General features: G+C 29.4%; 1 protein-coding gene across 8 annotated transcripts in view; it reads left to right on the top strand.

Annotated features, from left to right (window-relative positions):
* LOC129953325 (muscle calcium channel subunit alpha-1) overlaps positions 1–22,432 on the top strand; it is a 61,716-nt gene that overhangs the window by 17,520 nt on the left and 21,764 nt on the right. For 4 of the 8 annotated variants that reach the window (XM_056066413.1, XM_056066418.1, XM_056066419.1 and 1 more), the window contains exons 8-21: positions 659–843; positions 911–1,427; positions 1,948–2,173; positions 2,265–2,475; positions 2,540–2,746; positions 2,823–2,929; positions 4,463–4,533; positions 4,761–4,878; positions 7,547–7,676; positions 7,750–7,916; positions 9,953–10,040; positions 10,819–10,926; positions 21,429–21,481; positions 21,575–21,721. In XM_056066413.1, coding sequence (XP_055922388.1) covers positions 659–843; positions 911–1,427; positions 1,948–2,173; positions 2,265–2,475; positions 2,540–2,746; positions 2,823–2,929; positions 4,463–4,533; positions 4,761–4,878; positions 7,547–7,676; positions 7,750–7,916; positions 9,953–10,040; positions 10,819–10,926; positions 21,429–21,481; positions 21,575–21,721 — 2,335 coding nt within the window. Of the gene's footprint in view, positions 1–658; positions 844–910; positions 1,428–1,947; positions 2,174–2,264; positions 2,476–2,539; positions 2,747–2,822; positions 2,930–4,462; positions 4,534–4,760; positions 4,879–5,837; positions 5,953–7,546; positions 7,677–7,749; positions 7,917–9,952; positions 10,041–10,818; positions 10,927–15,302; positions 15,411–21,428; positions 21,482–21,574; positions 21,722–22,432 lie in introns of all 8 variants that reach the window. The other 4 variants (XM_056066414.1, XM_056066416.1, XM_056066415.1 and 1 more) reach the window with 4 other exon arrangements.

Genomic DNA, 22,432 nt, shown 5'->3' with positions numbered 1-22,432 from the left:
TAAGTCTGTATTAATTTTAATTAGCTTCGTGTGAAGAATGTCACTGAGAAGAAGATTTTTACATAAATTTTCATTACCAGTGACACACTCCGTAAAGAAGCTGAAAATTACCATTTAAAATTGAATCTTACAAATTCAAAGCTGTCCTAATTTTTGCATGTCTTTCACTTTGTGATTGGAGCTTTTGTCGATAAAACAGCAATAAAAATGCATTTATATTTTAAAAACCAAAGTTAAAGCTATATAAACTAGATCATTTTTTTTTCTATAGACATGGAAATTAGGGATCTTCTGAATCCAAGATGAACCTAAACATGAGCATGAAACCGATCTTTAAATAAAATTTGTTAGCATTTAGAAATATGTTTTCACTGACAGAAGCTTCCAGTCTGATAGCATAGTATTTTAATCCAAGAATTTTTCCATGAGGCCTCATATCTACCAGATGCACTAAAATAATGCGGACTGCCCCTCCGCTCCCCCTAGTCCGCCACTGTCTATACGTGCATGTTAATTTATAAGCTTTGATTTTGAAACTCTAGTGATCATTTGTGTGAACCTGCTTTTTACTTTTGTTTTAATCCTATCTTCCTCTCGCCTTCACCCAAAAACTTCCTTTGCATCTATTCCTGTTTCAATTTCGAACAACTTTTCGAAGGTGAATATATGGAGGACGCACACCCATGTGGCAGTTCCGGATATCACTGTCCAACCGGATTTGAGTGCTATGATAAATGGGAAGGTCCAAACTTTGGGATTACAAATTTTGATAATTTCGGATTGGCTATGCTGACAGTGTTTCAGTGTGTCACACTTGAAGGCTGGACTGATGTTCTCTATAATGTATAAATAACACCTATAAATTTATTTTTTCAGTATTAAAAAGATTGTGTTTTATCTTTGAATTAAGATTCAAGACGCCATGGGCAGTACTTGGCAATGGACCTATTTTATTTCCATGGTCATATTGGGAGCATTTTTCGTCATGAATCTAATTCTCGGTGTGTTGTCGGGAGAATTTTCAAAAGAACGTACAAAAGCGAAAAACCGTGGTGATTTTCAGAAACTACGTGAAAAACAACAAATCGAAGAAGATTTACGTGGTTATTTGGATTGGATAACTCAAGCCGAAGATATCGAACCCGAAGCCGATGGAAATTTAATACAAGATGGCAAACAAAAACAGCCCAACGAAATGGATTCAAATGATCAATTAGGCGAAGAAGGCCAAGAACAAATGACCGAATCATGGATGCGCAAGAAAAAAAAAGAAATGGATCGTGTGAATCGAAGGATGCGAAGAGCTTGCCGGAAAGCTGTTAAGTCACAAGCGTTTTATTGGTTAATTATAATTTTGGTTTTTTTAAATACGGGTGTGCTAGCTACAGAGCATTACAAGCAACCAATATGGCTGGATGATTTTCAAGGTAAGAAATGGAAATGTCAAATTAACAGAAGCCCATTAATAGTCCAGTTGGCAGGAGATAATAAATTTGATGACCAAAAGTTAGTAATTAAGTCATCCTTCTTAGTATATAGATCTATACATTTAGCTCCATTAAAGTGTTATGGTTGCGTCAATAGGATTTCCGTCTTTTGTTTTATTTTTCGTTCAGAGTGTGTTAACAAGCTGGGTATGGAATACAAAGGAAAGGATGTGCTCTAATAAGTAATTCACCAAAACAGGAGTTAGTAGCATAATTTTGATAACTTATACTTTTTGACACTGACCTTAGTTGACCAACTATGAGCTTACAACAAAATCAAGTTTGGCCAAAATAGTATTAAATTCACATTTGTGTTATTCTCAAAAAGAGCTAACAAATTGTATAGAAACTTCAAGTTTCAACTGTGAGAATAATAAACTTTGAACACCTGCCGATTGGACTTGGTCGCACAAAAAAAAATCACAAAGCAGAAGCTTACAAATTTTTAATTCCTGAACAGATAATACAAATATATTCTTTGTGGCGTTGTTTACCTGTGAGATGGTGCTAAAGATGTACAGTTTGGGATTCCAGGGCTATTTTGTGTCCTTGTTCAACCGTTTTGATTGCTTTGTTGTCATCGGCAGCATAACTGAGATGATCCTTACCAACACTGAGATAATGCCACCGTTGGGTGTTTCGGTGTTACGTTGTGTTCGTTTGCTGCGAGTCTTCAAAGTCACAAAGTTTGTATAAGACTAATAAATTATTTAATCCCTTTTCCCATTTCTGAAGGAAAGCAGATAAATATTTTTTTCTTAATTCGTTCCTTTGTAGATATTGGCGTTCGCTGTCGAATTTGGTGGCTTCATTGTTAAATTCAATTCAATCAATTGCATCGCTTTTGTTGCTCCTATTTCTGTTTATTGTTATCTTTGCCTTATTGGGGATGCAAGTGTTTGGTGGGAAATTTAATTTCGCACCAGAAGAGGAAAAACCTCGCCCGAATTTCGATAGTTTCGTCCAGAGTCTTTTGACTGTTTTTCAAGTGAGTTTTAACTACCGATTTCAAGGGCTTTATATGACGGGAAAACAAATTGAATATTATCCAGATACTTACTGGTGAGGATTGGAATGCTGTGATGTATGATGGTATACGCGCTTATGGTGGTGTTGCATCAATTGGCATATTGGCTTGCATTTATTTCATTATATTATTTATTTGCGGTAATTACATTCTGTTGAACGTGTTCTTGGCCATTGCTGTGGATAATTTAGCTGATGCTGATTCCTTGACTACAGTTGATAAGGAAGAAGAGGTAATAATAAATGCCTAGTTAATAGATTAATTTGATTGGATGATTTTTATTATTATTTTGATATTATATTTTTAAGACTGATGAGAATAAACAAAAATCACATAGTCCTTCGCCTAATATGGACGGTGAGGAAGACGAGGGCATGGATGAGAATGGTCGAGATTTGGAAGATGAAGAAAATATGTAAGTTTTGTGAGGCATAACGTAAGTACAGTATGAAATTTAAGAGATCTAACAAATATTTTTGAGAGCTCAACTTAAAACAACATCGAAAAAATTCTTCTACTAAAATTCATCTACTAAACTCAAATAGACAAAAGTTGACTATTTTGAGTGGATGACCAATTAGATCACAAACCGAAGCTCACTTCGCCGTGACGGTCACATAAATTCTGCGAGCGTAGTCAAACATCTCCACAGTTGGACGGTAACCCCCTTCCCTGAAATGTCTGTGTAACTTCTTTTATATAAACAATAGAGCTGTCGTCATTCGTTGTTATTTTTTTTCAATTATTCAATTAAAATTTTGCTAGCTGAGAAAATCGAACAAAGTTTTGGAGTACTGCCTTTTCTGAATTAACACTGTATGTCATTCAAATCTTTTAAATGCGAGAAGTAATTTTTTTTAAATATTTATCAAAATTTGATAACTCTTTTTAAAGAAAAAAAAAACGTCTTTCAGTGATTTAAAAAGGTATAAACTATTTCAGAACGATTTAACCTAGGCATTTCTTCATTAAGTCAAAACTGACGAGATCTCAAAGTTCTACTGTATCCATCGAATAAATTACTTCAAAAATAAAAAATAATTGTAGATCGACATAACTCGAGAAACAATTTCCAACAACTAATTTTTGCAAGTGCGAAATAAATAAGTTGTCTTTTTCTGTAAAGAAAATAATTTTTTTTAATCGCCAACACTATTTTAACTGATAGCAATTTCTCCAGCTATAAAGTGATTTTTTTATAGTTTGGTTTGGCATTTCATATTGTGCGAATTGGCAAGAATTGCATCTGCACAGCATTCTTTATTGTTTTCGTACTTTGCAACTTTGACAGTATCACAAGCTTCCGCTTCACCATTATTTTCAGCCAGTAAATTATCAATAGACATAACTGCTGTATTTGGATCAATATAATCCTAAAGTCCATGCCAGGACACCAGTAAATCCACAACAAAAATAGACTTTTTGTTGTGCTTTATAATGTTTAATTAAAAAAGATGCTGCCTTGATTGTTTAAGTCAATGGTAATTATCACTTTTTAGTTCATAAATTGAATAACCATGATGTGCAAGGGCTGTGCTTTCAACAAGACGGACGGCGGGCGCAACAAGTCTCTCATCCACAATTGATTTATTAAATTAAAAGTTTTACGTTACGGACCTCTCTGGTTGGCCTTCAAGGTCATGCGATTTAACGCCGATTGACTATTTTCTGTAGGGATATGTGAAGTCGCTAGTCTACGTCAATAAGCACGACCACTTGGAGGACAACATTTGCCGTTGAAAAAAGTCATACAAGATTGGATCACTAAATTAAATTACGTCCCAGCCATCCGTATGGCGATCATATGTCAAGAAGCATATTTAAATTATAATTCCAGAAGGTTATCTTTCGAACTAAATTGCATGTTAAAGTTAAAATCCATTTCAATGTCGTACACCCCTAAAAAGAACTTTCAATGGTCTTAAAAATTTTATATAATTTCTTGCAGGGACGAAGAAGAAACTTTATCAGAAATGAAAATTCGCCTTGATAACGAGGACTACGAAGAAGAACAAGAAGGTAATGTTTTTCTATGATATTTCGTCACTTAAATTTGTTATTTGTTTTATTAATTTTTTTTTTAATAATAATAAAAAAAAAACTATTGCAAAGTCCCAGTTAAAAGACTAAAAAATTAAACAGAAAAAAATAATTCAAAAATTATCCAAACTAAACACAAAAAAAAATAAAATTTATTTAAAAATTTGTTGCAAAATACACATACAATAAATTTGAATACAATTCAGAAGTAGTCCACGATCAAATAACTGCACGTCCACGGCGAATATCTGAAATCAGCGTCAAGAAGACAAAAAAGCCGATACCACGTGGGTCAGCGTTTTTTATATTTTCACATAAGAACAGGTAAAAAAATAAACAAAAAAACAAAAACAAAATCTTAAAATCACCATTTTTTTGCAACAAATTATTTCACACAAAATGTAAAAAAAAAATCTAAAACTTTTAACTTAAATTTAGATTTTAAAATATATTTTAACATTATGTATAATTTAAAAAGAAAGCACAAAAACAAGAAAAGCAAAATGGCGTTCGTTTGGTTTGGAATTTTAGTAATTTGAGTTTTTTCTCTCTCTTAATTTAAATATTTTTCATTTATATTATTTATATTTAATTATGTATGTTCTATTTTTTTTTGTTTGTTTTTATTTTTTATGATGTTAATATTTTTTATATGCGTAAGCGCTTAGAAAAAATATGTCTTCATGTTACGGTTGTCAACTATCAATAATTATTAATAAGCCCAATTACAAATTCAACGGTAGTCGGAAACTCTTACGAATCCCAATAGAAACTATAACCAAATCCATTCGTTTTTCAAAACCGTATAAGATTTTTCACTATCTATACAATCAAAATTTTGTTCGGAGTTCGTAAAAATCTAGATAACGATAGACTTTTGTGATAGGTCTTAATAGTAGTGAGGGTTGATTATTGTAAATGATCTTTAACAATTGACAGTTGACCTCCATAACAGTGTGTTGTCTGACTTGAGTTTGCTCTTTTGATGAATATTTTAAAGAGCTTTCATAAAGTCGATATTTTTTCTTCTAAAACAACATTTTTTTTTGGTTTATTAGTTTTAATTACAAAAGTATTTAACATTATTACATAAGTTTAATTTTTCTCTTCTCTTTTTCTATATTTTTTTATTTTATTATCTTCATTGTGTCTTCGATGTCTTCTTTAATTCCATTCTCAAAATCGGCTCTTTCTAAACATACTCTTGTGTATCTGAAAATTTGATTAAAATTAAAATTTAAAATTCAATAAAAAAAAATAAAACAAAAAATAAATACGAGCAGAAGACGGTATAGTTTCAGCTCGTCCAAGGCGTATATCAGATTTAAACAATGCTCCAACAAAAATTCTACCAATTCCGCCAGGGTCTTCTTTCTTCATTATGTCGCAAACGAACAGGTTTTTAGTTAATTATACATTTTTGTTTGTATTTTTTGTTTATAGTTTTAATAAAACCAAAACAGCAATTTTAATTTTTGTTTTAATATATTCTATAAATGTAGTACGGCAGTATAATTATTTTGTTTTGTTTATTTAAATTCGTTTGGTGTTAATCTAAAAAAAATATATTTGACATCCTACCTTTATTTATTTTGGTTTAATTATTATGCGCTGGGATATCAATTTAATTAAAAAGATCACATCAGATTCAAATTGGCATTTATCTAAAATTCGAGCATTGGCTAATATTGATATTCCTTAAACGTTCTTAACTGTATTATATTATAATTTGTTTTCCTTTTCATGAAGCTTATTTTAAATAAACAATTTACATAGACCTGAATGCTATATGTTCCTTAAATTTGTGTGCATTTTAAATAATATGTTCGGAAACACACAAACACGAGGCATGATGAATGAATCAGCTATTTTTCGTATTCGTATTTAATATATATTTCAATCATTTGAATTTGTTTCTATTTAAAAACGTTTCTAACTATAAATATGCCAAGCCTTACGATCAGCTTGAAAATTTGTAACCAAAAAGGGTCAAATTGTACCGTATCGTGATCTTGATTAGGAAAAAACAATTTTTAAAGATACTTTTGCTAGTCTCTCTTTAGTCAACACAAATTGCCCAAATTTAAGCCACATTCAGATATCGTTGGGACTTCACCTCGGGGTAGCTCACTCTGCTACTTTGTGCTATAAAAGTTTGATAAGGCATTGTAGCTGGACCTTGTTCGAAATACGGACAGTTGCCATAGATTGCTTTATATAAATACTTTGTATATACTAATATTAAAACTGCGATTAAAAATAAAAGGACGACATAGTAGGAGGATACAAATGTAAGGCTATTAGTGTTTTTGATGTTATACAAAGAAAAAATACGAACGAAATGATTTTCCAAAAAATTGTGTAATGCAATTCTAGATAGGGATACCCTAATCACTTAGCGATACGAAGGGAACCTTACAACCTTTCAAGAATCAAAGAACTTACTTTCGTGAATCATAAAGCCAGTGAAGCCGGCGAGCAATCGACTTTCGTTCTATCTCTTTGGGTCACTCCGTCTTTAAATAGAAACATTCTACAAGATCATCTGGATTTAGGGTAACCAACCATACAATTTTTTTGTTTTGATCCAATCCAACACATATTTCTTTCTTAATGTTTATAACTTTCCTTTCATAAAAAAATAAATCATCAACCAATGCATGATGTAAAGAATGACATGCCAATTAAAATGTATGTTTATATAAATATTCTTTTTAATTACTGTGTTAATTTTTGTTTTGGTTTCAATTAACAACAAAATAAACGCTACGCACTTCACAAATATATATAAGATAAATATGCTTATGTGTATATAGGCAAATTAAATAAAGTGCAAATTTAATGAAAAATATGTATGCATATTTTTACGTTGCAAAATATTATACTTAAGGTATTTCTTTACTATATTAAGAAACAACAACAACAAACTTTATGTTCCTTCACTTACTAAATTTTGTCTGTCTTTTTCCAAAAAAAAAAAAAAAACTACAAGGTTTCGAGTGTTCTGTCATTGGTTGTGTAACCATAGTTATTTTGGAAATGTCATATTATGCTGCATAATGTTCTCATCGGCTATGTTAGCTGCAGAGGATCCACTGGACTCGGTGGCACCTAGAAATTTGGTAAGATTTATGCATTTTTGTGTAGATACTAATATTATATTATTATTATTATTATTATTATTTCTTTTTAAAGATCTTGAATTATTTCGATTATTTTTTCACGGCTGTTTTTACAATGGAACTGGTTCTCAAATTGATTTCGTATGGCTTTGTTATTCATAATGGAGCCTTTTGCAGATCCGCATTTAATCTATTAGATTTACTTGTGGTCTGCGTGTCTTTAATATCAATTGGTTTCAGGTAAGTTTTTAAATATGATATAACTTATTCAGTTTTTTTGTTGATCAATTGCCAAAGGAACATATTTTTTGTAAGGAAATTGGGTCCTGTTGATTGTGATCTCATTTGACTCAGCTTAAATATGCCTTTCAAATTTAATAATTTTCTCCAAGTGTTTCTGTGTCATGTTCCTACTTTTGTGAACAACTTAAAGCAAAATGATTTTTTGATTTATTACCAACAGCATTCAAAAGGGCTTACAATTACAAAATTCCCATTAAGTATTTTAATATTCTTTCAACTCAGCATAGAATGACCGAGCTCACTGCCCAGATACTGCGACCACTTCAGATTTCCTTAGTTTATTTTGTTTGAGTATTTTTTTTATCAAAGATATACAGGGTACGAATCTCTTCTTCTTTGGTTTAGACATTTTCTTTCGAACCGTTCAATATAAGTTGTTTTGGACGGATTCAAGTCTGAAACTCATAAGATAAATGCTGGTGTGCCCCAGGGCTCCGTTTTGTCTCCAACTTTCTTAGTCATTTTTATAAATGATTTCCTGTCTGCCACTTCTAATACAATACATTGTTTCGCTGATGATAGCACTCTTAGCTTTTCATATTCGTTTCCAGACTCACAACCCTCCTTTTCGGATTTGGAACTTAATCGTGTGGAATTTAATGCGTATCAGCAACCACCTTTTGTGGAGCGAACACATACGCGCTGTTGCCAAAAATGGTGCTCCAGTAATTTATTGAAGCTTCTTGGACAGTATTCAAAAAAGATCCTTTAAAATGATTGGTGACATTAACATCATCAACTCGTTTACGTCACTCGAACATCGACGGAAGGTTTCTTGCCTCACCCTTTTTATCGTTATTTTAACGGACTATGCTCTAGTGAAATAGCCAGTTACATTCCTCCCCTTAAACAATTTAACCGATTCTAGGAATGCCCATCAGTTAACCCTTGAGCCCAACTTTGGCCGTACTATAAAGTACAGAGTTTCTTTTTTTTAGCCGTACTACGCGAATGTGGAACGTCTTGCCACGCTCTATGTTTAATTACTTTAAGGTCTTCATTCCAAGAAACTGTAGTATGTGCGATATTCCAACGGACTTATGCATAACTGAGCATAAAAGAAAGTTCATTGACATAATTTGAAAATATCAGCCTTGTGGTACTTCGCTACAATTAATGAAAATTCGGAAAGAAATTTTTTGAGTTCAACAACTAGTAGTCTATTGGTTAAGTAAGAGTTTATTAGTCGGACTGCACTAGAAAAAATCAAAACGAGCTTAAAATTTGTTCATAAAATAAAAAATGGGTTTAGAGTATCAAAGACCTTTGAAAAGTCGAAAAGCCCTGAATAAACTGAAGATCGAATATCCTCTATGACACTTATTAACGCTGTAATACAACTATTTTTCTATGGAAGCCGGACTGCTTGGAAGTTAATAAATGTTCGTCTTTAAGAAATATAAGTTTTTATGATTTTTTTAATAAGAGAGAATCTTTTGTCCTCGTATGAGCATTAAATTTTATCAAATAACGGTCTTTGTTCTTGCCCGCACTGTATAAACTCATTTTTAAGGAATAGGAAGTGTATGGAATTCCAATCAAAGATCCACGGTCGTGAGAAGTTGTCTCCATATTAGAGGTTCGCGGTAATAATACTTTTAATGTAAAGTTTAAAAGGTACGTGTTTAACCAATTCTGATTGTAACAGAATTGTAAACTATTAAAAAATATACTTGAAAGTTTTGCAGTATCCTCAAATGCCAAATGCTAGATAATGTTTAAATATCCATGTATAGGGTAAATTACCTAGTTCTGATGGTATTTAAAACAAATACAGTTCAGTACATTTAAAACGAATATCAATTAGGAATAGTCTCCCAAAAAGTTTTTGCGTAATGCAAAATCCGTTTGAGTCGAATGTAAATCGCTTTCCATTTGACTATCAGTTTATTCCAGAAAAAAAAACCATTTCCTCAACAAATTATCTAGACAAGATTTTTTTTAAAAACCAAACATTTTGCATTTGTTTACAGTTCGAATGCGATTTCGGTCGTGAAAATTCTTCGTGTTCTCCGAGTCTTAAGACCTCTAAGAGCCATTAATCGAGCTAAAGGATTAAAGGTACGTTAAAACAAAACACCAATAATATTTATTAATTTTTATTTTCTTTAATATTGATAGCTTATTTGTTTTTTTTCCTTTTTAAATGAAAATAATAAATAAATTGTATCAACAAAAAATAAGTTAAAAAACAACAAGAAACTAACATAAGTAATAACCAATGCAATTTTTACTCTTTTTTTTCCTTTCAAACGAAGAATATTTTTCTTCATTTTTATTTTAATTATTAATATCTACCCAATGTATGGGAAACGATGCAAGGGGCTACTTGTATATTGTTTTTGAAATGAAAAATAAAATTCTTGAATAACAAAACTTGTGTCAAAAAGGGCTAAATAAAACTAAAAACATAAATAGAGTTTATTTTTTTTAATTACTAAAAACCAGCTTCTTATCCTTTCTTCTTCTTCTCTTTGAACAAAATAATTAAAGGGACTTAACAACTAACATACCTATATCCTTATACCTACTCTCTACAACAAATTTTAAAAAATTTAAATTTTGTGGCTTCATCTAAAAAATAACGAAAACAAAAAAAAAGTATTTTCGGCATCAATTTTTAAGGTCCACAAAAAGCAAGTTGTTTAGTTTCTTTTTTTCCTGTTTGGTTTTTATTGAACATTTTATTGTTTTATATTGATTGTTTTTTTTTTTTGTTTTCTTTTTGTTTTATAAAATTTATGTGTGTTTTGATTTTATTTTATACTTTTTTTGGTTTATTTTTATATCGAAAACAATCTACAACAACAAACAACAAACGAATTCTATTATATTGTAGCATGTAGTTCAATGTGTTATAGTCGCAGTTAAGACTATCGGAAATATTGTCCTTGTGACATGCCTTCTTCAATTCATGTTCGCCGTCATAGGAGTCCAATTATTTAAGGTAAAAATGATTAAAAAAAGCAAATCTGTGGATTATTCTTCAAAAATATTTAAATTAAAAAAAAAAAACAATTTCATAAAGAATCCTTGCCCTTCTCTCTCTTTTTTTAAATACCTATGCTTTCTGATTTGTTGTTTATTTTCTTTCCTTTTTACTGCTGCACCATATTTTTTTTATAATTCCAAAAAGTTTTATAAAAATATTGATGAAATTTTGCTTTTAAGAGATTTCAATTAAAATAGTATACGATTTTTTAAGTTTTTTATTCGCAAACCCAACATACATACTTTGGATTTAGTAGTTTCTTTCTTTGAATTCGTGTGTTTTTGTTTGGTTTTAATTTCTCGTGGTTGCCAAATTGTATTACAATTACAATTACAATTATAATAAAATTTAAACAAGACTAAAAAACATTGCTTGGTTTTTGCTCGTATTTGTAGTGTAGAGTTAGGACTAACGTTTGTTATTTTAATTTATATTTATATTTTTATTAATAGGTACTTTTATTTAATTTTATGTTTAACCTTTCAACTTTATGAAAAAAATGTGAACAAAGTTTCAGAATCTTTTTTTAAAAATCCTAAAATCATAACAAGGCATTTTTGTAGAAGCAGCTTAATTTAAATCTCATATTTTATTATGTCTTGAATACCGTGATGTTTGTTTAATCCTCAAAATTAAAATGACCACTTAAATTGTTCGTATCTGTTTGATTTGCATATTTTCTTATTCTTAAAAGTGTGTCTTTTTCTGTAAAAAGAGTTGTATTTTATTTTGTTTTGAAAAATTATTAAAAATGCAATTTTCGTTTTACAACAATATTTTTTTTTAATAATTAAATTAACTATTTTTTTTTGGTGACAAAAACAAAGTTGTGTCAAGCAACGTTATTTCAATTTCAATTTCAATTTCTTTTATTTTTTCGTTTTGTGTCCGATATACTTTGTTGAAAATTTAAACAATAAAAAGAAAACTTGTTTATAAAAATTTCATGTGGAGCAATTATTTTTGAAATAACGAAACATTGATGCATATTTAAAAAAATGGTTGTTTTAGTTGGACATTCGTTTTTTTTTCAACTTTGTATGAGCAGCTTGTTAACTTTTTTTTTTTAATACATAAGTGGATTGAGTTACTTAAAGTACTTATAAACATATATTCATTGTTTTTTTAATCAGACACTTTTAAAAGTTAATTAATAAAACTGTCCACATATCCCCAGTAAGAATAGATTGAAGATGTTTTGTATACATATTATTGAGTTAAACCCTCACTCTTTGATATTCGGGGACGAAGACTTGCCACTCAAACATGGATTGACAAAAACAAAACGTAAAAGGCTATAATCTGATTATTTTGAAAATTTGTTCGGCTTCAAAACATGTTTCATAAAATTTATCTAAAAATATTCAGTTGTGAAAGTTCGACACAAGAATGTTCTCTTAACTATATTTTATTTCCACGATGTTACAAACAAATCCTAAACAGCAACTTAATTAACGTGCATCTTTTCATACGGAATTTTCGTACTTGAAACTGGAATTGCCATGAAGTACCATCATAAAAATCGAAACAAAGGCGCTTTAAACAGCGTCTACAAATCAAAAAACTAATCGAGTTTTATAAAATTCACATTTGCAACATCAACAATAAAAATACAATTTTCGCATTATTCGCATAATAAAGCTATATGCCCCTTTCAAGTAAGTGTTCTAGAAGAGCGTATACGCGGACAAGTGACTTAGCTTGAAGGCCTTTCAAAACTTTGTCAAATGCTTTTCACTTTTAGGACTTAGGGAACGGAATTGTTCATTTCGTTGCATCAATGCACAACTAATCTAAAGCTAAGTATACACGACTGGAAGATCTCCCAATATTGGGCAATCAATAATTATTGTCTGTTTACACGGTTGGAAGTCCTAAGAAAGCTCAAAAATTGGTGGACTCAATGAAAGACAATTTTCATTGTCACACAGAGAATATGAAAATTTATTTCAGAAGTTAAAACAACAGGTCAACATTTTATAAAATATGAAAAAAGGGAAACAATAATGAAGCAGCTATTAACTTTATCCTTTTTAACCTTGTTTTGTTTAACTTATTTTTTCGGCATTTTGACAATCCTGTAAACTTTTGTTGTTGTTTCTTGGTCAAAAACTTTCTGCAAATGAAAAATTGGTTGATGTTTGGAAAGAATATCATTCAATATTCTATTAGTGGATTAGTGATTGAAAATAGAAACATACGATGTTTAGACAGGTAAACAAATTGGATAGAAAATGTGCCGACGTGAATGCCAATTTTTTCTGTCACTTTTGAAAGATAAAATTAGGTGTTTACATGGTTGATATAAAATTAGTTAAAATGTCTTGCGAAAAATCTGACAATATTAAAGATCTTTCAATAGTGTATACTTAGCTTAAGCCACACTATTAAATTTCAGGAGAGCAAATTTAAAACTTAAAAGCAGGGTCATCACACAGGATCGTGAAGATGCAAAGTGCAAGTTTTAGACTTAGACTAGTTCTTCACTGACGCGATGATTTATAGGTTTACTTGTAAAAGCTGCTTTAATATTAATTTATGAGCTTCGGGCAGACGACATTTTTGTCATGCCTTATTATTTATTCCTTAAACCAAAAAATGTATGTAACAAGAGCCTTAAAATTATTGAATAAAAATATCTATCTAATAAAATCGCATTTCTTCGTGTCCGTCGTCCGTGCGTTTTCTCAACTCCAACCTTATAATGATTAGACCTTGATCTTAATCTTCCCATATGCATTCAGTGTAATCTTTGAATGTAAATAACTTTTTAAGCCATAAATGCGATTGAATCTCAAGGCCGAACAAATAAATAAAATTAAATGAAATGAAGTCACCTTGCCGCCACATTTCATCACCGCGTCCTTCCTTTTCAATCAAACAGTGACTTTCTGCCCATATATTTTATATTTGACGGAACTGATCTAGAATCTGATGGTTTTACTTCTTGACGTACCCGGTTTAACAAAATAGGCTTCGTGTCTTTTTGTAAAATAAAAGACAAAATATTTAAAACCAAACTACTGCAAGCTGCTTTTTGTATGAAAAAGTCACCTTTTTCTGATTGGCTAACTTTTACAAGTAGCAAAACAGTCAAATCCATCAACAATTCCCTTAACTTATAAAAGAGGAAGGAATCTTAGCACCAGGTCTCCATTAGCATCGGTATCGAAATTTTGAAACAGGATTGATGAAGGCGAAAACATAAGACCCTAGTTGGTTTATTACTTGTAGAGTCGATGTATTTTGGTATGTACCCTCAAGTCTTACACGATTTGTTTTCTTTCTTTAAGTCTTTTATCTATTCCTACTATTTGGATTATTTGGATATTGATTTAAATTTTAATGTTTTTTTTTTGTTAATGAATATGGTTAAATAAATTGCAACAAAAATTATATCGCCCTTTTATGTACAAAACAATTCTTAGTAATATAATTCATCTAACCAAATTTAACTTTGAAGTCACCATAAACAAAACTTCGCCACTATACACCTTTATCTTACATACATATATATATCTTAAGAGTAGTTAAATCCTTATTCAAACTTAAATTAAAAAAAATATACATAAAGTATTTCCCACAACAACTCAAGTGAGCCCCACGCATTTAGTTTAATATTCTTTTAACTTAACTTTAATTTTTTGTTTTTCTTATTCCAAAAATGTTTGTTTTTTATTACATAAATAAAAACAAAGAAACCAAATTAAAATCTATAATTAAAAATCATTCAAATTGTTACTGATAAAATAAAAATATACTTTAGAAAATTTAATGCAGACATTTTTTATTAATTTTTAAATTTTCTTATACCTATTAAAAATGCCATTTTAAATTAAATTATTTTTTCCTTTTTGTTTCTTTTCATACATGCACAATCAAAAAATAATAATAAAAAAATCATTATATATGTACATTTTTTTTATGAAACTTACAAAATTAAAAATGTATACGTTTGTACATATATAATGTTTTAAATATGCATTTCAATTAAAAAAATTTAAATGAAAACAAAAACTATATTCCCGATTTGGATCACACACACGTATAACCGTCATCCCTGAAAAAAAAAATAATAATAAATATGTATCAAACATATGTATTAAAAAACTTATAATTCACTTGACTTTTCCTTTTTTTCCATAAAATAAAAAAAAACAAACAAACATAAAACTATACATCTACCTTCATTTTAATCAACGATATAATAAAAAAATATATATATTTTAAAATCCAACAAAACAACCGTCTAAAAAAATAAAATATATATAAACACATATCTATATATATAAATATATATATTTATATACATACTAAAAAAATATATAAAGTATGTTGTAAAATGTGTGATAGTTGCAATTAAAACAATCGGCAATATAATGTTGGTTACCTACTTGCTACAATTTATGTTTGCTGTGATTGGAGTGCAACTATTTAAGGTAATAAAAATAATAATTTTTCTCTTTTTGTTTCTATATATTAAACAAAATAAACTTTATTTTGAAAGGATGTCTAGGGAAAATACAATGAAATATAAATGTTTAAATTTAATTTATAACCAATTAAAAAAGTAATTAATTAAACCGATAAATGCATATAGGTGTTGTTGATAACAATTTTTTGTAAACATTTAACTATTTTTACATGTCAATGTATTTGTCATTCGTATAATCGTCATTAAGGAAGTGGACACCATTTTGCTGGTTCATCAATTCCTGGACATCTATTAATTGTTGAACAAAAGTATTAAATAAGTGGAAATGCCAACATTTCACTATGTATACCATTTTATAATGATTTTTTAACTTAAAATAGGTATTTCTTTCATTTTAAACGTATTTGTTTATATAATGACGAAATGTAATGGACACATAAATTGGCCACAGAAATATTAATGTTCTTCTGCTCTTTCTTTAATATGGGTCGGAGGTACACTCTTTTCTGATTTCTGAATTTTTACTCATGATTTGGAAAACCGAAAATAAATAGAAGAGAACTAAATTATGTAGAGCAAATCCTATATATATATAAATTGAGCCAGATAAACCAATGTCAGGAAATGGATCTCGCAAAATAAAATGTTTGAAATTCTGTAAAACAATGATGGTTTCCATAATTAGAAGAAAACATTCAAAAATTTTTTTCATGATCTATAATTTTTCAAGTTTTTAAATTGAAATACGGTAGAAGGATTAGAAGGTCGCCCACCCCTTATGCCCCTATCTATTAGCGGCATTTGCATCCAGAAAACTAATCAACTTTTTGAAATTTACAAAACTTTCATTCGTCCAAAACTTGAATACAACTCCAATATTCAGGCAGGTGCCCCTAAAACAAGTTTTAAAAAAATTACATCACTAAAAAAACGCCGCAATGTTTCATGCCTTTCATTGTTCGTTTTTACAAACTATCTTTCGAATTAGACAGCTACATCCCCCCCCCCCCTCAAACAATTCAGCTGTAATACTGGTACTTCCAGGATTGCTCTCCAGTTTAACCTTGATCTTAATTTTTAACGTACTGTCAAGTATAGAGATTATATTTTTAACAGCACAATTAGAATGTGAAATACTTTACCCATTTCTGTTTTTCCTTATCATTTAGATATTAAAAACTTTAAGACCAATGTGCACAGGTCTTGAAACTTGAAATTTGCAATAATTCCTGAAAAAAATTTATAATTTTGTACAATCATTTAAAAAAAATTGCCGATTTGTTTTTGTTTGAAAGTTGAATGTGAAAAATTTGTGTATGATTTTTTTTTTTTTAGAAACCAAAACTTCTAATTAAATCGGTGAGAGTAAGGAGAGTACTAGTGCCAAAAATTCAATTTCGAGCTTCAAAAGCAAACCGATTTATTAAATTAAAAATTTTGACATTTTTTCTCGACTGTTCAAGTTCTCTAGAATCGAAATCAGATTTGTTTGGAGCGATGTCTAAATGTACAAGTGTCGGCTATATTTCAAGAACCAGTAGAGATTTTTGAATGCAAATAAATTTAAATTTACAGATGATAATATCAAAAGATGCGGAAAGTATTTTCACCCAAATTTAATGAGTTGTCTTTTTAATATTAGCAATTTACAAAATCGGGAAAAAATTGGTCGACTTCAATTATCTCACGAACTAATAATGCTAGCGACTTCCAGTTAATTTTATATTATCTTAAGCATTTCTATGTTGTATAATTTTGTGTGTCATTACTATATTTTTAAAACCTATTATTATACATTATTTAATAATGTATGTACCTAAGTGCAGTTTTTAAAGTGTAAGTTACTTATTGTATTTCGTTATTGCTTATTGAGTTCCAAAACTGTACTAAATCACTTTTTAGATTTTATAATTCCTAGGTAGTAAGATGTAGCTTGCACTAAGCTTTCATAGGTAAGGTTGTCTGTAATCTAGATAGCCTTAATTCACCAAGCCCTTATCGCAATAGAGGTAAAATGTTGTCTTAAAACTAGCACCGTCCATAAGTTTATCCTTGATCACAATTTCGTACGTGTTTTCCGAATCAAAAATGTTTTCTGCTCTCATCTTAATATTTTAAAACTTTAAGACCTAGGCGATAAACCCACTTGAATCTTGTTTAATATTAAAAGATACATCACTTAGAAAAATGTTTCTATCAAATGTGAAGGGTCCGAAATTTCAAAGTTAACAAACAAGTTAAGTGTCCGGAAATGATAAATCCATTTATTATTTCGATTATTTTTTCTTATTTTCGTAGGAATCCGCATAAAATCAAAACTTATTGTATTGACCCCCCTTATATTTTAAATTATTTATTTTTGTATTTATAAAAATAATGTTTATATTTTACTGCTTTAAGCTTTGTTGCTAAAAATATTACTTTTAACTAGGACAAGAGCGAAAACATAATATGAATCGGAAATCCAGCCCTTACGATGTTCACCAAAAAGCGATTTGTTGTCAAAAACAACTTAAATATTTGCTTTCACATAATTTAGAATTTGGAAAAACTTAAGTAATGCTTTAAATCATTTTCATAGGATCTTTTCTGAGAGGAAAAGCTAATATTCGGGTTCTTAAGAAGTAACCTTGAATAAGCGATTACAAATTTAATATTAAGTTGAGTTTAAATTCCTGAAACTCGTCTTCAATTCCATCTTATGTTTTTGAAACACATAAATAGTGTAAGGCTTTCTTAAAGTGTTTTTTTTCGTCAAAAATGATTTTCTATTAGATAAAAAGATTTTTAAGATTTTAAGAAATTAAAGCAATCTAATTTTTGAAGTGAATTTGCTTTGGAAATTCTAGAACTAAGATTTAAACCCGAATTTCAAGAATATAAATCTCGCAAATCAAATAATCCAATGGATAATTAAAAAAATCATTTTCATATCTATTTATTTAATAAAAAATCTTTAAATCTCCTGAGAACTGAAGTCAAAAGAGCTTCTGAAACCTTAGTTTGTTTGTTTTAAATTTGTAGAGAAATGATGTACCTAAATGCACCTTTTTTGTTAAATTCAAGAAACAAACACATTTCTTTTTCTCAAATTATTTTCAAAAGGTTCACGCAAAACAGTAATATTTTAAGAACTGGTTTTTTAGAATCAGCTCCAATCTACGACTAAGCAGACTGATAAAAATAGTAACAATAGACTCCCGAATTGAGTGCGGAAAAAATACGTCAAAAAACGACAGACAATTCTTCATATCAGATTCTGTTTTATTTTCCTATGAAAGAAGAATTGTTCTTCACATTTATAGAAGTCCAAAAAAAAACAGAATATATTATTTTTGGGAAAAACTACGTTTTAATACAATTTATAACTTTTCTGCTTGAAATGTACCAAAACCCCATATTTTAAGTCGTGCAAATTAAATAGTTAGACCATATCTTGCCGAACAACAGTGTTCTAAAATAATCTTTCAATTAAGCTCTGGAAAATATAAAATGTATTGTTAAGATACACATTATGTTATGTAAATTTCCTCAGCCTCCTTTAGAGAACATTAAAGAACATTTTTAAGCGGTGCTCAAAATTTCGTGCTTATGTTAAATGTGTGAAAAAACTTAAAAAAAGGCGAACTTGCAAAATTGCTTGTACTCCTACATATGCTCACCGATTTAATTTTGCGAAATCAATAAACGTTCAAACATTATTTTCTCCAACATTTTGATTTTTGCAAATAATTATTTCTGGATCAACTATTGCATTAACTATAAGTAAGTATACATAAATCGAAACCCATCAAATTGGACTAGGTTATTCATAATAAGTTCTTGCTTAATCCCATATTAGATGTCTAGTGTACCTAGACATGCTATGCAATTTTCCGTATCTTACATATGCCTTCACTTAACTGCCTACCAGAGTTGGTGAGAATTTGATATATCTGAGGATTTATAGTTATGTGTTGACCGAATTCGTTAAAATACCTTTAACTAACTGCCGCCGATTTTTTCTTTATAAGCGTCTTTTTAACTTTCCATTGCGCACCCTTGTCACTCAAGCCGGATAAGGGCGACCACTGTTGGAAGAGTATTTTTTTCTTTATTTTTGTATACAATTGGATGTTGTGCTGGAAGCTCAGTTATTAACTTACAGATTTTAGTAGTTTAGGCCTTTAGGCCCCACACGAAACTTCTTAGATCTTACAAGTTTTGGTTCGCTATAGCTCTTTGATATTATAAGAACATTTTAAACTTATTGCTTTCTTATACAACAAATTATATCTAACTTTATAGCTCTTTTTTTAACATAGAAGAGAAATTGAAAAGAAAATCTAAATTAATTATTTACTCTCTATTTTTTCCAATATTTTTTTTGTATTATATTTGGGACGAAAATTGTTAAAAGTTATTGTTTTCATTTCTATTCATTTTCCATTTTTTTCAATTTTTTTGTTTTTACTTGCATATTAAACGATTTCATCAATAACACGTGTTTTGTACCTATAGTTTTCTTCGGTGTGATTTGAAGTGTTTATTATTATATAATTTCAAAAGCCAAAACAATATGTTAAATATTCATATTCATACCAATCATATATTTTTTTTATTTTTAATCCTTTCTAGTGAATTGTTTGAAGTGTTTTTAACACCAAATAAATTGAAATGCAAAGATAAAGCTTCTATTTAGTTCTTATAGTTTAACCCAACCTTGTTATTTAATGACAAAATTAAAGTGTAAAATAAATATTTAAAAAAATCAGCTTTAGATATTATGTGAGTAAACTCAGTTTTGTGCGCTGTAAAAGAAAGTTAAAAGTCCCTAAAATTATTCCTACAATGCATTTTGTTCTTATTGATTTTTCGTGGACCTTTTTACCTGTAATATATTAATATATTTGAAAGTCAGATAAATTCGAAATTTACTTCAGAAATATTGTAATTACACATGTCCCCAATTTTCAGATCTGAGCCGAGCGGTTCACTGCCATAATTTAATTTTCTGATCTTTTTTTTGCTAAGCGGACAATCAGTGTCATTGGCTTTTAGGTCAAAGTTACTTGCAACTTAAAAAACAATTGTATTATATTTAGCTGATACTTTACTGCTTGTTCTTGTTTTATCAATGTATAACCTTCAACGGTTATCAAACCTTTTCTATAACCTGTGTCTTGACTTTAAACTCCTTATGATCTTTTTTAAAGGTATATATTGTATAGTACCCATGCTCGCCGCATTGTTAAATTTGTCTACCGAACTCGAAGCCTTTAGAATTTTAGAGCCTCTATCTTTGCATTTTACCTAAATATAAATAAATTCACATTTTATGCAGTTTGTGTGCCTATGTGTTTGTGTGTTAACACCTTGTGTTTAATTAATATCCAACACCTTCAGTTACCGCCAGAAGAAAGCTTACACTTACCATAATTTTAAGGTAGTTTTTGATGAACTGCCTTAATAAATTTTTGAGTATAGTAAAGAAACTATCGCCGATCAATTAAGTTTCTTACTCATAAAATGTTTATAATTTATAAGGCATATACAAATGGCTAAATGGACACTAAAATTATTCTGAGTGTATCTACTTCTTTCCGAACGGTGACTGTATATTTCATAATTTTTTCTTCACAAAATCAAAATAAGAAAAAATACTTTATTAGTGTAGGTACCTACTCAAAAATAAACATAGATATAATTAAATTTCAAAAATTTTAGTGTGTTTTCCTAGAATATCCTAACGATTTTTTCTCACTATCCGTCCTTATATGATCATATTTTTGCTTTGTTATAGCGTCAGCGAAAATATTTTTAAACAATAAGCATTTTCTTATATTTTTATATTGTATCGTAAATGTTGCCAATTTATTTGGCCTGAAAAACAGAAAATAATTTTTCGCTAACGTTATACAAAAAAATATTAATTTATTATATTATATTTAATATAATTTAATTTAATTTCCTGTAAGATGAATTTGAATTAATACGAAATTTTAATGTTTTTATCTTCAAAACAAAATAAAAACAAAAAAAGGGAAAATTCTTCAAATGCACAGATGGTTCCAAAATGGTCGAGGATGAATGCCAGTGAGTTTTTTTTTTTTTTAGTTTTTAATAAGTGAAAACAAGTTTGACAAACTTATTCATAACATATGATTATTTTTTACTTTTTGCAAACAGTGGAACATATCTAGTTTATGATGATGGAGATGTTCAAAAACCACGACTAAAAGAACGCGAATGGACACCAAACAAATTTCATTTCGATGACGTAGCCAAAGCCATGCTGACCCTGTTTACTGTGTCAACTTTTGAGGGCTGGCCTTCGTAAGTTTAATAAATTTTTATTTAATTTAAATTTGTGACCAAGTTTTTCAAGGCATTGTTCTTCAGAGAGTGATTTCTAATCCAAAATCCACAAAATTATATCAAATCAAAAGAACAATGTCTTTTCGTAAAGGTTGTAAAACTAAACCCGTTGAAGAAAATCTTGTGATTCTCTGGAACAAGTTAGTTTTTTTCGATGCGCTATATTTAATTTTCCATACGAGGTATCGGCAAGATTTGTCGAATTGAAAGGTCCCTAGAATCTAAAAGATTTTTAGATATGTGCCTGTGCGTGCATGTGTACGTACGTAAGGGAAGCTGTTTTCGTCGTCCATATGTCAAGAACCAGTAGAGATATCGACTTTAAACAAATTTCGTTGTACCGATAATAACGAAGAAGGATGCAGAAATTACTTTAAGAGAATTGAGTGTGTGGTTTTTTTTACCATAGCAGTTTAAATAAAAGAAGATTTTGGTCAACCCAAATATTTCACGAAGCAATAACGCTATAGCGACTTGAATTAAATTTTATATAATGTACTGTGAAATTATAGCGAACTAATATGATTTTGAAAAAAAAATAATTGATTGTTATCTTATAATTTTATGCTGCGAAGATAAACGTTTTCGACATCTGATGGAATTTTGAGCAAAATTGAATTGTCAGTTTTTTTTACAAAAACTAACAACTTTAAAAAATAGTACGCAAAT

The sequence above is a fragment of the Eupeodes corollae genome, chromosome X (genome assembly GCF_945859685.1).
Source record: "Eupeodes corollae chromosome X, idEupCoro1.1, whole genome shotgun sequence".
In the NCBI taxonomy this organism is placed as follows: Eukaryota; Metazoa; Arthropoda; class Insecta; order Diptera; family Syrphidae; genus Eupeodes; species Eupeodes corollae.
Note: the sequence above shows the minus strand (reverse complement) of the source record. Positions and strands in the feature narration are given on the sequence as shown.